The following is a 15,262-nucleotide window of genomic DNA, read 5'->3' as shown; positions in this document are numbered from 1 at the left end:
CAATAATACAGGGTTTCTTAACCTTGATACTGTTGATATTTTGAGCTAGATAATTCCCTATTGTGGAGGCTGTGCTGTGCATTGTAGGATATTTAACAGCATCATTGTCTTCTGCCCACTAGATACCAGTAGCATCCCCCACACACATTGTGACAACTAAAAATTATCCCTGAGGGACAAAATCATCTCTGATTAAGAACCACCTTATTGGGACTGGGGCTGGGGCTCAGCCGTAGAGCAGCTTGCCTAGCACGTATGAGGCGCTGCGTTCAGTCCTCAGCACCACATAAAAATAAATTAAAAAATAAAGGTATTATGTCCAATTACAACTAAAATATATATAAATATATATATATAATATATATAATATATATATTATATATATACAAAATATATATTATATATATAAAATATATATATATATTAAAAAAAGAACTACCTTATTAACTTTTATCATGAAAAATAGTTATTCTCTATAATTTTAAGTTTTTCTTCACTTTTTCAGTTGAGTGAAAAGTGTGATATAATTTACACTTTGGCAAATCTCTTTAATATTTAGCCTAATAGAAGACAACTAGATTCTCGCCTTTCTCTGACTTTGTTTGCAATTTGTTTTGAAGAAACAATGAGATAACTTAGTCTCATGCAGATATTAATTTTGGAAAAAGTTGTATTTTTTAAAACTTTCAGATAATTGTGGATACCCTTTAACATTACACTAAAACATTATAAAAGGTTAGTTTCTTAAATTAGTTACAATGAAATTTTGATTTGTATCAATGAACATGTTATATTAGTATTCATTGATGTATCTTGCAGAAGGAATAAATCTTTGACCAGTGCATGATTTTATAATATCGTGATGGTCATTTGGAAAGTGTTAGTTCACATTTCTTCATAGTATTGAAGACTCACTTTCATTAGTATTGCCTCCAATCTTATCAAAAAGTCTCAAGGGATTGAGAAACTGTCAAGTCTATAGCAGAAGGTACAGGTTTTCAAAAATCTTGATCTCACCTTGACAGCCCAAATTTTATCCTTGCAGTGAATACTTGTTATTTTCCTTGAAGTGACAGGCTCACTATTCTTTTTTTTTTTGGGGGGGGGGTGGGTGCTGGTAATCAGTGATTGAACCTCAGGGGCACTCAACCACTGAGCCACATCCCCAGCCCTATTTTGTATTTTATTTAGAGACAGGGTCTCACTGAGTTACTTAGCACCCTGCTTTTGCTGAAGCTGGCTTTGAACTTGCAATCCTCCTGCCTCAGCCTCCTGAGCTGCTGGGTTTACAGGTGTGCGGGCCACCATGCCTGCCTCATTCTTCATTTTTGAGAATATTTTATCTTTTCAAATAAAAATAGTATTCTATGATAAGCAGTTTGTTCAGCTCACAGCTAAATCACAAGTGCTTTTTCTTAACACAATTATTATTTCAGTGTGCAGAAGCTTTAGGTGAACTTTCAACTTATTCAGAATATTAAAAAGAAGGTCAAGATTTAGTGACATTATTTTTTATTGTTTCATCTAGAACATGCTTTGTAAAGCAGGATTATTATTTTTTAACTGCAAGTGGCAGTGGAGAATAGAATGACTCTTAGTATCATTCATACTGAGAAATCAGTAGTTTTACTCACTTTTGTTTTTATAGTCATTGCAAGTGTTCAGCAGTGAAAATGCAAGTAATGTCTTAATGTTCTTATAAGAACAGTTTTGACCTCATGGGCCTCCTGAAAGTACCAAGGGAATCTCCAGAGTTTCACAGACCACAGAGAACCACTAGTTTGAACAGTGTATTGTTTAGTTTTAAAATGAAAAGATTGATGTCTTAAAATAAAAAGACAGCCAATAACTTTTAAACTCAAACTAGAAGAAACTAGAAATATATGGTAATAACATAATAGAAAACTAAAGAGGAAAAAAAATCTAGAAAATCTGAATCCATTTATGTTCATTAAAGTTCTCAAGACTTGATTTCCCACCACTACTGCTTTGTAAGAGAAGTGAAAATATATTTGATTAATTGGCATTGCCTGTTTGTGCAGCTCTACCTGGTTATTGTAGAAAAGGCTTTACAGTACTTCATTTGCTGAGTAAAAAGAGGTCCTAACACTAGAATCCAGGAAAAGAATTTGTCAAACTATTTGCTTTGTTGAAGGTTAAGCTGCTCCTTCCAACCCCTTCTTTATTCTTAGCAGATATTTTAGGAAGATATTAACAATTCCTGAATAAATTTTTAAATGTACATTCTTATTTTATAGAGATGCAAATAGATCCCTGGATATATTTGATGAGAGATCACATCCACTCACAGTAAGTATCACTTTTTTTTTTAACTATTTCCTCTCAAAGGATTGTTTATTTTGTGCTGCTTTGCTTTGAGATTAATTACTAGAAGAAAATCACTCCCTTCAGCTTGAAATCAAAATCATCTTCCTTCCCACCTCATGCCGTATACAATTGTCTTAGAAAAAGTGTTTTATCAGGTCTATAATAAAGTAAGAACTGACTTGTAGCTTTGTTTAATAAGCTAAGGTGAGTATATGTACCACCCAATAAGAGAAAATGTAGCTTTGCTAAAAGATACTTTTCAGTAGCATCAAACAATATAAATATTTGTAAATAAACCCAACAAATGTGTAAAATCTCTGAAGAGAATTAGAAAACTTAAACTCTAATTTAGTAATCATGATGGTTTAAAATGATGCCACTGCATTTCTCTTAACAAAAGAATTATTATTAAAGGTAATAGAAGAGATCCCCCTAGACACCTCAGTGCCTACAGCACATGCAGTATGTACACATATCTACAGGGCATGCTGATGGGGGAGCAATAATAAAACCATGTGGTGCACAGAGACTGATTCAGTGCAGGTCTGAGCCATATCCTAGGCTGTATTCCGCAGACAATTCCAGTGTGTGTCATGATTGAGAATTATTGCCCTCAGTTCTCTGTTCCTTGGGCAATGGGTGTTAATCCATCCTGTTGAATTATTGTGTCTGCTCACAAAACTTAAATTAGAAAACTCAGCCACTTTTGAGTCTTCAACAGTCACTGTGACTGGTGACTATTGTTTTGGACAGTGAGACTTTGGAACCTGTGGTTACAGCATACTAAAGTCTTTCCAAAGTTTATTGCAGAGAAATATAACATAATCAACGAAACTTTTCAGACTAGAAATAGGTTTTGATAGAATTCTGTGGAGGGAAAGTAAAAAGGAACATCAGTTTTCTGAGCTTGAATTTGTGCCCCCTTTTTTAAAAATTTAATAAACAGTGATGGGTATTGAATAATTTGTCCAGTCATGTGTTGTTTAACAATGGGATATATTCTGAGAAAGCTTAATTTCATCGTTGTATGAACATCAGAATGGATTCACACAGACTTAACTTGGCTGCAGTGTCACTAGGTTATACCTTATGGGACCTGTTAATCCCAGTATGCAGTTTGTCATTGACAAAGGTGTTAAACACTTTATGACTGTAAGATCCCACTGTTTATGTTTGAAAGACTAAAAGAAATGCTACTCAAAATTATTTAAGGTACACATTGGCACAATGTGAAGGCTGCTATCTTAAAAGTACTTTTCAAGAGTAGTTTTCATCAGCAGATAACTTACATTGCATCTTTTCTTCTTTCAGCGAGAAAAGGTTCCAGAGGAATACTTTAAGCATGACCCTGAACACAAATTTATTTACAGATTTGTTCGTACTCTTTTTAGTGCTGCACAACTAACAGCTGAATGTGCAATAGTAACGTTGGTAAGATATTTCTTATTTATTAAGCATGTTTAGAAATTGGTCTTGTAAATAGGGTAATGTCTTGTTTTACAAATAAAAGTAGGACCCTGAAATTTATCATCAGAACTTTATTAAGAGGAACTTATCAAAGGAAAGTAAATAACACATAGTTGACTTTAGTAATCATGATGGTTTAAAATGATGTCATTGCATTTTTTATAACAAAATAATTATTATTAAAGGTAATAGAAGAGATCCCCTCGACACCTCAGTGCCTACAGCACATGCAGTATGCACAATACCTACAGGGCATGCTATGGGGAGCAATAACAAAACCATGTGGTGCACAGAGACTGATTCAGTGCAGGTCTGAGCCATATCCTAGGCTGTATTCCGCAGACAATTCCAGCGTGTGTCATGATTGAGAATTATTGCCCTCAGTTCTCTGTTCCTTGGGTAATGGGTGTTAATCCATCCTATTGAATTATGTGTCTGCTCACAAAGTTGTCCAGAATGGTAGTACCAGTGGTTCTTAGGCTTTGTTAGCCTGCTAAGCTATAGCTTTGTTCTTACCTTTGCTTCATCCATATAGAATTTCAAAGGTAGGACTTCATCAGTTTGAGTAACTGCTATTCAGGTGGTTGACTCCCTACAAATGCATAGTGGAAAGTCAATTATGTGGCCTGACACTTCTATCATTTAGCATCCAATTAGAATTTAGAGAAGAGGGTTGTGCTGTGTGCTTCAATAGAAACTGCTCAGAGGTCTTTTCTATATGTAGAAGTAGGTAATGCAGGGGTTTTGCTGTGTGCTTCAATAGAAACTGCTCAGAGGTCTCTTCTATATGTAGAAGTAGGTAATGCAGGAAGGAGAGAGATAGGTTTGAAGAATGGTAGTTCATTTTAGATAAGTTTGATGTCCCTATGAGATAGCAGAGTGGCAATATGTAGTCATTAGTAGGATATCCAGGATTGGAACATGAATCCAAATTAGAGGTAAGGAATTAAAAGTGGCTGTTCAAATGCAGAGAATATATACAATGAAAAGTGGACAGAAAGTCCCCACAGATCTACCATCAACATTTAAGGTGCAAGTCTCCAGAAGAGTGGCTATAGCAATATGAGGAAAACCAGGGGAGAGTGACGAAGAGAAGCTAGATAGGTGAGGATGTGGTTAAAATGAAGTTATACATGTACTCTCTGGTATCTACTTTGTACTGTTATTCTAGTGCTGGGGCAAAGGGGAACAGATTGGACAAAGTTCTTGTCCTTATGAGCTTATATTCTGGTGAGGAAGACTTCAAGTATTTTTTCAGGTTTAGGAATATTACCCGTAGTGGCAAATGCCAAGAAGAAGAATAATTAGAGAGGTTTCTGTTTCAGGTGGAATGATTAGAAAGGGCCTCATTGGAGAGGTGATATTTGATCAGCAACCTGACTTGAAGCAAGGAAGCCAAAAAGGTCAGGGATTGCAGCAGGGCAAGTGCCAAGGCTGTGAGGCAGTAACATGTTTTATGTGCTCAAGGAATAGTAGGGCAGCGGGTGGTGAGAGTGAGGAATAAGGGGAAGAACTAGGAAGAGATGAACTTACACTGGCAGTTTCCCAGGGCCTTCTTTATAGCTTGCTGGCTTCCAAAAGAAGTTTAAATTCAGGCTAACAGGTAACTTTGGTAGATTGTGATAGGAGAGTGAAGTGTTCCTAATGCAAGAGCTTTTCCTGACTGCTTTGGGTAGAGTAGAGGTAGTTGAAGGTCAGAGAGGAGCAGTAGGAGGCAGCAGAGTCATGCACGTGAGCGATGACAAATGGCAGGTCAGGATAGAAAGCTTCTAGACCACCAGTGGAGGTAGAGACTACAGGAGTTGCTAACAGTGGAGTAAGATAACTCAAATTGTAGGTTTTTGGCCCTACACTAGGCAAATGACAGTGCCTTTGTCCAATATTAGGAAGACTTTTGGGGTGTTGAGGTTTGGCATAAAAGGCTCTGGTTAGCAAGTTTGAAAGCACTGATCCTTAAGAGTAGTTTCTTAGAATGATGGCAGCAGTGGGTAGAGGAAAGTGGGAGAGAATGGGAGGTGAGGATCTGGCATGGGCATGATGCATGAACAGAGAGGAAATATTGTGGAGAGGAAAGAGTGTAAACACATTTATATTGGGGGAAAACCTCTGGTAGAGACGAAGTCTTCAAAAGGTACTTGTGGGAACAGTGTTCTACAGAAGTGGGATGGGGTCAACTGCACTAACAGAAGAGTTGGTTTCACTGGTAAGACAGAATTCTCTTCCACTGACACAGCAGGGCTAGTGGGGTAAATGAGTGTCAGCATAGAACAGGCTGATCAGTAAAGGTTGAGAGATTGCCAGTGTTGTCTCATTGCTACTTATTTCATAAGAAAGTTGTACCCTGTGAGGAGGTTCATTCTTAGGATACTTCAGAGTGCCAAGTTTTGGAAAATGAGAAGAGGTTCCTTAAGAATATTTAATGTTGAATAACCATTTGTTTTTTAAAACAGTCGAGTTAGAGAACATTGCCAAATCTGAACTGTCAGTCTTATAACCTTCAGACAGTAAACATACTCTTAAAAGTGGATTTTTTTTCCTGTTTTTAAATAGCATATAGACTGCTCTCCATATTTGTGGGCTCTGCCTCTGATTTGTCAGTTTTGAATCAGAAATATTTTGGGGAAAATTGTGTCTTTATTTTTTGTCATTATTCCTTAAACAGGATGGTATAACAGTTATTATTTACTTAGCATTTACATTGTAATGCTAAGTAAATGACCTCTTCTCATATTGTAAGTAATCCAGTGATTATTTAAAGTATGTGGAAGGATGTGCAAAGGTTTTATATAAGGTGTTTGAACATCTGCAAATTGTGGTATCTGATTAGATTTGGTCCTGGGATCAACCCTCGGCCAATACCTAGGGACAGTTGTATATTTGCAGAGCACCATTTGTAGTGAAAACAGACCACTTTCCTGGATAATCTTTACTCGGCTGTTAACTTCATCCAGTTCTTTGTGGGTTAGATGTTTGATATGTGTAAAATAACTCATGAAACTCAAACTGCCTGGAAGGTTTAGGAGTCCCAATGGTGCAGAGACCTGCAGCTTTGAACCACCTTAAAACCAATGGAATTGAGTAAGGTGCAGAATATGTGAGAGAAAATGAATTCTCATGAAATAATAATGGAAATATGAAAAATAAGGACTATGAGAATGACCATCCTTTTGTACATGTGTTTTCTTTTTAGAAGGGGCTGAATTCAGAGAAAACTGAACTGTCATAAAGACCTGCACCTAATGTGCTGCTCTCTCAGCAACCACTGGGAGGCTCTCTTGTCCACCAGTTCTTATTTTCTTTCTTTCTTTTTTCTTTTTTTTTTAAGAGAGAGAGAATTTTTCTTCTCAATATTTATTTTCCAGCTTTCGGTGGACACAACATCTTTGTTTTGAATGTGGTGCTGAGGATCAAACCCGGGCCGCACGCACGTCAGGCGAGCGTGCTACCTCTTGAGCCACATCCCCAGCCCCCCAGTTCTTATTTTCAACTAGCTCCATAAAAGGGCTAGTTATTGTGGGGGGAAAAAAGATTAAAATGTGCTCTATACATCTTGGGTACTTACATATTCAAGCATGATCTGCCTGTAAAATCATTATAAAACTACCAGCTAGATATTGTAATTGCACGTGGGGGTCACTAGGTCTTTACTGAACAACTTGAATCTGGGCCTGTGCGTGGTGGGTGCCCTTTATGCATGTGAAGGTTATAACAGTGCTGCTTTTCAGGATGTCCTTTGCCAGTCATTCCTATGACCAGAATTGGAATGGAAATTTGCATGGGCAGAGTAAACAGCAGAGGTATCTAACTTATAGCTATGCTTGGGCCTCTTGCTTTACCTAAGCAAAAGTCTCTGTAGAACTCAAAAAGAAAAGGTACTGGGCTGGGGATGTGGCTCAAGCGGTAGCGTGCTCGCCTGGCATGCGTGCAGCCCGGGTTCGATCCTCAGCACCACATATAAACAAAGATGTTGTGTCTGCCGAAAAACTAAAAAACAAATAAATATTTAAAAATTCTTTAAAAAAAAAAAAAAGGTACTTTCTTGTCAAACACAGAGGAAATTTGTCATCCACAACTTCTTAACAGAACACTTAAACTGAACTAAAATCAAAGACTAGTGCTCTACTTTTGCAGGTCTACTTAGAAAGGCTTTTAACTTATGCTGAGATCGACATTTGTCCCACCAACTGGAAAAGAATCGTTTTGGGAGCCATTCTTCTTGCCTCCAAGGTTTGGGACGATCAGGCTGTATGGAATGTGGACTACTGCCAAATCCTCAAGGACATTACAGTTGAGGACATGTGAGTTTGTAAGGTTTTGGTGAATCTTACTCAGTTTCTAGTATCTCATTTGCTCCCATGAAGTTTACATTTTAAGAAATTTTTTTAGACGTTACCTTTTGAAAATACTGGAAGTAGGCATAAAAATACATAAGTTTCTATCATTAATTGGTAGGTCCTTATGTGTTATTGTATTGATGTTGAAAAGTATTTTTCTAGTGGTTTTTGGCAAACATGTTATAAGTTTACTCCCAGAACATGCAACATTATAAAATTACATGGCTTTTTTCGGGGGGTGGCATAGGGTATGGTACCGGTGATTGAACTTAGGGGCACTCAACCAATGAGCCATATCTCCAGCCCTATTTTGTATTTTATTTAGAGACAGGGTCTCATTGAGTTGCTTAGTGCCTTGTTTTTGCTGAGGCTGGCTTTGAACTCGTGATCCTCATGCCTCTGCCCCCACCAAGCTACTGGGATTACAGGCATGCGCCATAGTGCCATGCTTACATGGCTTTTTAAAAACTGTCTTTCAAGTGCTTTTTTTTTTTTAAGAGAGAGAAATTTTAATATTAATTTTTTTTAGTTTTCGGCGGACACAACATCTTTGTATGTGGTGCTGAGGATCGAACCCAGGCTGCAAGCATGCAGCTACCGCTTGAGCCACATCCCCAGCCTCAAGTGCTTTTTAAAGGGGTGCAAGTCTTGATTTTTGAAATAAGTAGCCTCTGGACTGGTGACAGGTTATATCTTCAACCTGAGTCACACATTATATATTAGCTTTTGTGCCCCACCTTTATCTGAAAATCTGTTACAGAAACAATGAGATACAAAAATAAAGATTTTAGATCCTTGTGCTCTTGCTTCCTCTTCATTAGGAGTGTTGCATGTGTTTAGATATTGGTCTCATGAACCAAACTTGGTGGTGCATGCTTGTAATTCCTGTGGCTCTGAAAGCTGAGACAAGAGGATCGTGAGTTCAAAGCCAGCCTCAGCAAAAATAAGGCACTAAGCAACTCAGTGAGACCCTGTTACTAAATAAAATACAAAATAGGGCTGGGGATGTGGCTCAGTGGTTGAGTGCCCCCGAGTTCAATCCCTAGTACCAAAAAAAAGAAAAGAAAGAAATTGTTCTCATGGGCTAGGAAGCTCTAGGATTCCCATCAGGCAGACCTAAAAGCATTACTAGGGCATCATTCAGTGCTTATCACACTGACAGCCAGTCAGAGCCACAGTAGCAGTTTGTGAGAATGAGGTAACAGTGCAGGGAGTGTTGCTGAGTCATGGGGCTCCTCACGCATGGCACAGAAACACCAGTGAAACAAGGGCTTCTAATCTGGCCACGCTGACTGAAGGTTAGGGCCCTGTAGGTGGTAGGCAGGATGAACAATAGAGAGATTTCCAGCAGACTCTCAAAGGAAAAATGTCTTTGTGGGTGGCATTTAGGAAAATGAAAAGCAGCATCACTGGTTATATTGAGCATCATAGGAAGATCAAGATTATGACAGGAGTTCATATTTGTTACCTTTGGCCTACCTAGACTGTCCCTCAAAATTACTAAACTATATATACTGCTGAGTGATGACACTTGTGACTGAGAAGGGACCAGTGGTTTTTAGGAGTGGTTGAAGTGGCTCTTGGTGAAAATACTACTTTGATAATAGTGCAAGCTGAGTAGTCCTGATGATATTGCTGGTACTATCTTAGCAGAGGATATGACAATAAAAGAACCTGAAACAAAGGGAAGTATTTTTGGAAGTTGAAGAAGCTAAAGTGCCTTTGATCACTATATTGTCATCAGTTTGCAGACTGATTCCTTGAAGGAAGCAAAATTTGTACGCATGAACACCAATCCTGCCTGAATGGCAGCTGAAATATACTCAAAACTTGCAACTAAACTGGCTGGGGCTCTGGGTCTAGTGATAAGATCAGAGAAGATGCAGGGAAATGTGTCAGTTTCCACAGATGGGGAGCACCAGGAGCAGTGATGGCAGCAGGGGCTAGCTGCAACATCAGTTCTTCCAACGCCTTTTCTGTGTGACCAGAGAAACACCAGGAGCCATGTTCCTGCCAGGCTGTTTTTGTTTATGATCTTTGGAAACTAGAAGGCATTACAACAAAGTATTTAATATACATTTGTCTCATCCCCCTGCTGTTGACTGTTTCGAATGGTCTCATTTTTAAGTCTGCAATGAGAAAGTTAAAAATCAGTGTCTCAAATTTTTAAAACTTTCTACCATCTATGTGTTTTGTTAAAATATACTTGCTTTCAAAAGAATAAGTTAAATTGACCAGCTGCTATTCAGAAAATTTGCTGTGCCTGTAAATGGTATGCTATTCAGCCATTTAAAAAAAAAAACAAAAAACCTAGAAAGATGCATAATGCTTTTCTTCAGTGATTAAAACCTCTATTAATAGACATGTTAATCCCATGAAGTACTGTATTTCTGCACAGTTAAAATGTATTAGTGGAGAAAATATAAAAGGGATAGTGAAGTGCATTTATTCCTGTAGTAAATTAAGTCCTGATTAGCTGATTATCAAAACATTATCTGATTTACATTTCTATGGACTTATTGCCATACGAACAGGAAATTAATTTTGGAAGTCGGTTCAGTTTGGTTTTAATTTCAACAATTGAGAAAATCATGTCTCTGTTTATAGTCTACCTGCTCTCCACACAGGAGAACATCACACATTTTCTGATGTGGCCAGTGGATAAAATATTAAAAATTTAAAACCAGGAAACTCAATTGTATAAATTGAACCTCTCATGTCTGTTCAAGTATTTATTATTTTATGCAATTAAAACTGTTAGAATGTAGGATTTCCTCTGTGTTTATGTTTAGTGATTTAAACCTTCAGCAGGGGCAGCTATATGGTCATATAGCAGAGGACTGCTCTCAACCCTTCTCCTTCCCACTGTATTAAACTTGTCCTCATGTGTGTACATTCCACTCTGGCAAGAGCTGGCAGGTGCTGAGCATCTTTGGATTTCATTCTCAAAACACAGTTTACAAGTCCACTGTTCTGCCATAGGTCATATCCTAAAGTGGGTTTCGTCTACTCTTGGCATCTACTTTGATCTTCGTGCCTTCCAAAGTTTTAAAATGAGTATCTTGACTATCATAGTGACTGTTTGTCACCTTAGTAATATTAAGGTGAGCAGAAATGTGCATTATGCCCTTTGACATAGCCTCATGCACTGAGGTAAGGAGGGGTGGATTTCCTTTCCCATCCAATGTAGCTTATTTATTTATTTATTTGAGATGAATCCTTGTTGCCTCAAGAGTTTTTCCCCCTCAGAGATAATAGCAGTGGCTCTCGATGGATCCATTTGTTGCCGTGGTGATGTGCCCACTTCTTTTGTTGGTGCTTCTCTACTTCAATAAGCCCCTTCCTGTTATCAGCTCGGTGAAAATGTCTGCAAGTTCTTCAGAGCTAATAAACAGCATACATCATTCCTTTCATCTGCTCACTATAGTGGGGCCTTGTGAGTGAGCGTGGAGTATGAATCGTACAGCTGCACTAATGGAACTCTGAAGAATGAGTCCCCGAGTCAGCAGCACGAGTGCATGAGAGGGCCGTAACCTTTTCCCCTCAGCCCAAACTCAAAGTGCTGGGATGCAGAAAGGACTACAAATAGCTGTACCTTGTTTGAACGTTAGTGTATTAATCCAGCTGAGTAGCCTTTATTTGTTTCAAAACAGAATTTAGAGCTATCCTAGAAGCTCAGAATGACATTTTTGAAGATAGTCCAGTTGACTAAAATTGTTCTGTGTTGGTTTTGGTTTTGTTTTGTTCCTCCTCCTCCAGGAATGAGATGGAAAGGCATTTCTTGGAGCTACTCCAGTTTAATATTAATGTTCCTGCCAGTGTTTATGCCAAATACTACTTTGACCTTCGCTCCTTAGCCGATGACAACAACCTGAATTTTCTGTTTGCTCCTCTCAGCAAAGAAAGAGCACAAAACCTAGAGGTAAGCCTGTGTTTCCGCTAAGTGGGGCTTTCTGTCAGCCACCAAAGCCAGTATCTAGGACTAAATCATATTAAGTAATGATTAGGAAAATGGTAAACTTTTAAATTAACACATTTTGAAGAGTTTATTAACTCTGGTATCATGTTTCATGTGTCCTCCATGGTTTATGCCAGGATCCACATTACTTTTTAAAAATTAGGCATTATCTCCTCTATGACCATAATCCAGAATATTTTTAAAGAAAATCTGTTCTTTGCTTTTCCTTTTGAACCTCTTCCCTTCTACATTACCATGCACAGGTAATTCCTTGCACTTGTCAGTTGTGTCGCTGATTATATTTACATATTATGGTTCACTTGTGACTCAGTTGTCATTACTCAGTTTGCAAATTTATGTCAGTGTTTATATTAATCACAGTTCAATTCCATGAGTTTACTAGAGTTAGTAGCTCTGCTAAGAGGCCTATAGTTCAGGGAGTGGGGTGTGGTGTTTCAAATATTGGATGTAGGAAGTAAACAGGATTCTAATAGAGGTGGTAACTTAAGTGGGGTGGTAACTTAAAGTAATATTTGTTGACTTTACACCAAAAATCACTCACCACGAAAGTGACACATAACTTTAAAATGGCACCTTTTGTGATAATTTGGGTGATATCTTAGAATTATATGTTTTTCTACCATAATTAATGTGCAAGCGAAGTAGCACCTTTTCTACCCTCTTATTATATTCTGCCTCATTGTAATTTGCTTAGAATATATAATAACTAATGAAGATTGTGTAGAATTTGAAAACTGAATAAATACCGATTGTTTCACAGAGGTAATAGATGATCCTGCCGTTAGGAGACTTTCATAGCATCTTTGACATCTTTGGAAACTCAATTGTTAAATAATAATAAAGTTCTCCTGGCCTGGCCCTTAGAATAATTTATAGGAAGTAGCACATCCAGAATCTTGTGCTATAAAGCCTTATAGCCAAGGTAGCTACAACTATGAAGTTATCTAAAGGAGTCTGCATGTGTGGCTTAACATCAGTTGTGTTTTTCCTTTAAGGTTGGAATCTTTTTAAAAATTCTACTTGTGTTCTAATTGACTTTCCTAGGCCATTTCAAGATTGTGTGAAGACAAATACAAAGACTTATGTAGAGCTGCTATGAGAAGGTCTTTCAGCGCTGATAATTTCATTGGTATTCAGCGCTCTAATGCTATCCTCTCTTAAAAGGGAGAATTGAGGGGTAATAACATCATAAGCCTCTCATCTACAAAGACTGGATGAAATATCATCACTCCTGCTCAAAAACCAGCAAAGTTTTAGTATTTTCATCAGAAGGAAAGACCTCGAATTCAAGAGACTCATGGACAATGACAGTTGCACTCCATAGGAAAGAATGGGACCTTGTCAAAGCAACAAACACACTTTTTGTCCTTTTTAATGTAAACAGAGTTAACAAAAACCACTCCAAAGCAAAAGCTCTCAACCCACATGCAGATATTTGCTTACTGTGTAGGCCAATAGCTGTGAACTATGTGAGGTTTTTTAATTAATCATTTAAATGTTTAGACTTTTAAAGACACTAACCATATAACTTTTTGTTTTTTCTGTTTTTCTTCCCCTTCTCCATTGCTGCATATGCCTTCAGAATTGATGCAGTATTACCATTAAAACATGGTACTCTTATTTTTAATTTTTTTTTTTTTGTGGTGCTGGGGCTCAAAGCCAGGGCCTAGCATGTGCTAAAAATGCACTGGCCCACCCCCAGCCCACTTAACACTCATGAAGCCACTTAGGAGCAACCTGTAGCATTTTTAGGTATTGAAGGTTCTTCCTTCCCACTGTATCATATCATTGAAGCTGCTAGTCATTATTGGCAATCAGTTTAAACCAAAAAGCTACTGGATAACACTTGCCATTCATGTATTTTGCAGGCACTACTTATTAGCATTTTGGCATGTTTGGGGTCATAAAGAGAACGTATCACCTATTGACTACCTACTTCTGTTGGGTCCACACTGCATTTTTTTTTGTGTGTGTGAACTATTAATGGTGCTTCTCACTTTCTGATAATTTTCCTCTTATTAAGTAAATGTATTAAAAAGATATTTTCATAATGCGCCAACATGGTGGTCCAATGATAACTGAGCAGATAAAGACCAGGTGTCCTGAAGGTTTTATTGCAATTTTAAGTTTTGGTGACTATGTCCTGCCGTAAAAGTGTAAAAACTACAAACTCTTTCAAAACATCATTTGAAAGTTTAATTACATTTCTTTTAAACTTAATTTCATAAATTTGGAATGTTGAGCTCTTCAATTTTTTGTTAGCGGTCCCTCTTGAAGATGGCAAACATTGACTGGAACAAAAAAATTGAAAGCTCAATATTTTTGCAAAATTAAGTTTAAGAGAAATGTAATTTAACTTTCAAATGATGTTCTGAAGTTTGTAGAATTTATACTTCTACAGGTGTCAAAGCTTAAAATTGCACTGAAATTTGTGGAGATAAATAATAAAGGTTAAAAAATTTAAAAAAGGTACCCTCTTTTTAAAGTAGTTTTATGCAGGATTGTGTTGTATCTGCTTTGATCACCTAAATTTCTTTTCTATAGATTTGGTAAAGGAAGATTATGAAAGAGGAGTGTTAATTCACATGTAATAAATGAAAAGAAATTGGACCCTAATAGCAGGTGATATGAAAGTTCTTATTCATTTTTATTTTTAATCCTAAGTGTTAACCTGGTTGTAGGTATCTCATTTCAAGTCCTGCTATATATAAGAGAGAACTTACACGAACCTTAGGAACCCTTACTTCAGGCAAGGAGTAAATATAAGAGGTTGATAACAATGTCACCTAAATTTGAAATATAAAACGATTAGTGTTCTAAACTATGTGAAATCCATTTCTCTACTTAAAAGTAATCCTAGGAATCTTGCACTTATGAGCCAGGAATACTCTTTCTCAATATAGCAATGCTTCACGTTATACTGAGTGCTGCAGGTTCCATCATTTTTAAAGGACAGACATAAGTGATAAATAATGGTATTTGAAATATTACAATCTACCACCTCAAGAAAAAAAAATTGTTTATGGAGTTCAGAGCTTGGAGATTCAAGTATTGATTGCAGTTTTATTTTGAAAAGAATGCTACAACTTATGTGGTTTTTATTTCTCATGTTTATATTAAAAGAAAAGCTAATAAAACTCTATTTTAATTAAAA

General features: G+C 37.2%; 1 protein-coding gene across 2 annotated transcripts in view; it reads left to right on the top strand.

Moving 5' to 3' along the window:
• Ccnyl1 (cyclin Y like 1) overlaps positions 1-15,262 on the top strand; it is a 36,538-nt gene extending 21,276 nt beyond the window's left edge. Inside the window, exons 6-10 of one of the 2 annotated variants that reach the window (XM_027941781.2) lie at positions 2,259-2,310; positions 3,640-3,759; positions 7,927-8,093; positions 11,889-12,051; positions 13,153-15,262. In XM_027941781.2, the coding sequence (XP_027797582.2) occupies positions 2,259-2,310; positions 3,640-3,759; positions 7,927-8,093; positions 11,889-12,051; positions 13,153-13,269 (619 nt within the window). In that variant the 3' untranslated portion in view covers positions 13,270-15,262. The remainder of the gene's footprint in view (positions 1-2,258; positions 2,311-3,639; positions 3,760-7,926; positions 8,094-11,888; positions 12,052-13,152) is intronic. The other variant, XM_027941782.2, reaches the window with a different exon arrangement.

This window comes from Marmota flaviventris, chromosome 11 (genome assembly GCF_047511675.1).
Source record: "Marmota flaviventris isolate mMarFla1 chromosome 11, mMarFla1.hap1, whole genome shotgun sequence".
Lineage (NCBI taxonomy): Eukaryota > Metazoa > Chordata > Mammalia > Rodentia > Sciuridae > Marmota > Marmota flaviventris.
The sequence above is the reverse complement of the archived record's forward strand: the minus strand, read 5'-3'. Positions and strand labels throughout refer to the sequence as shown.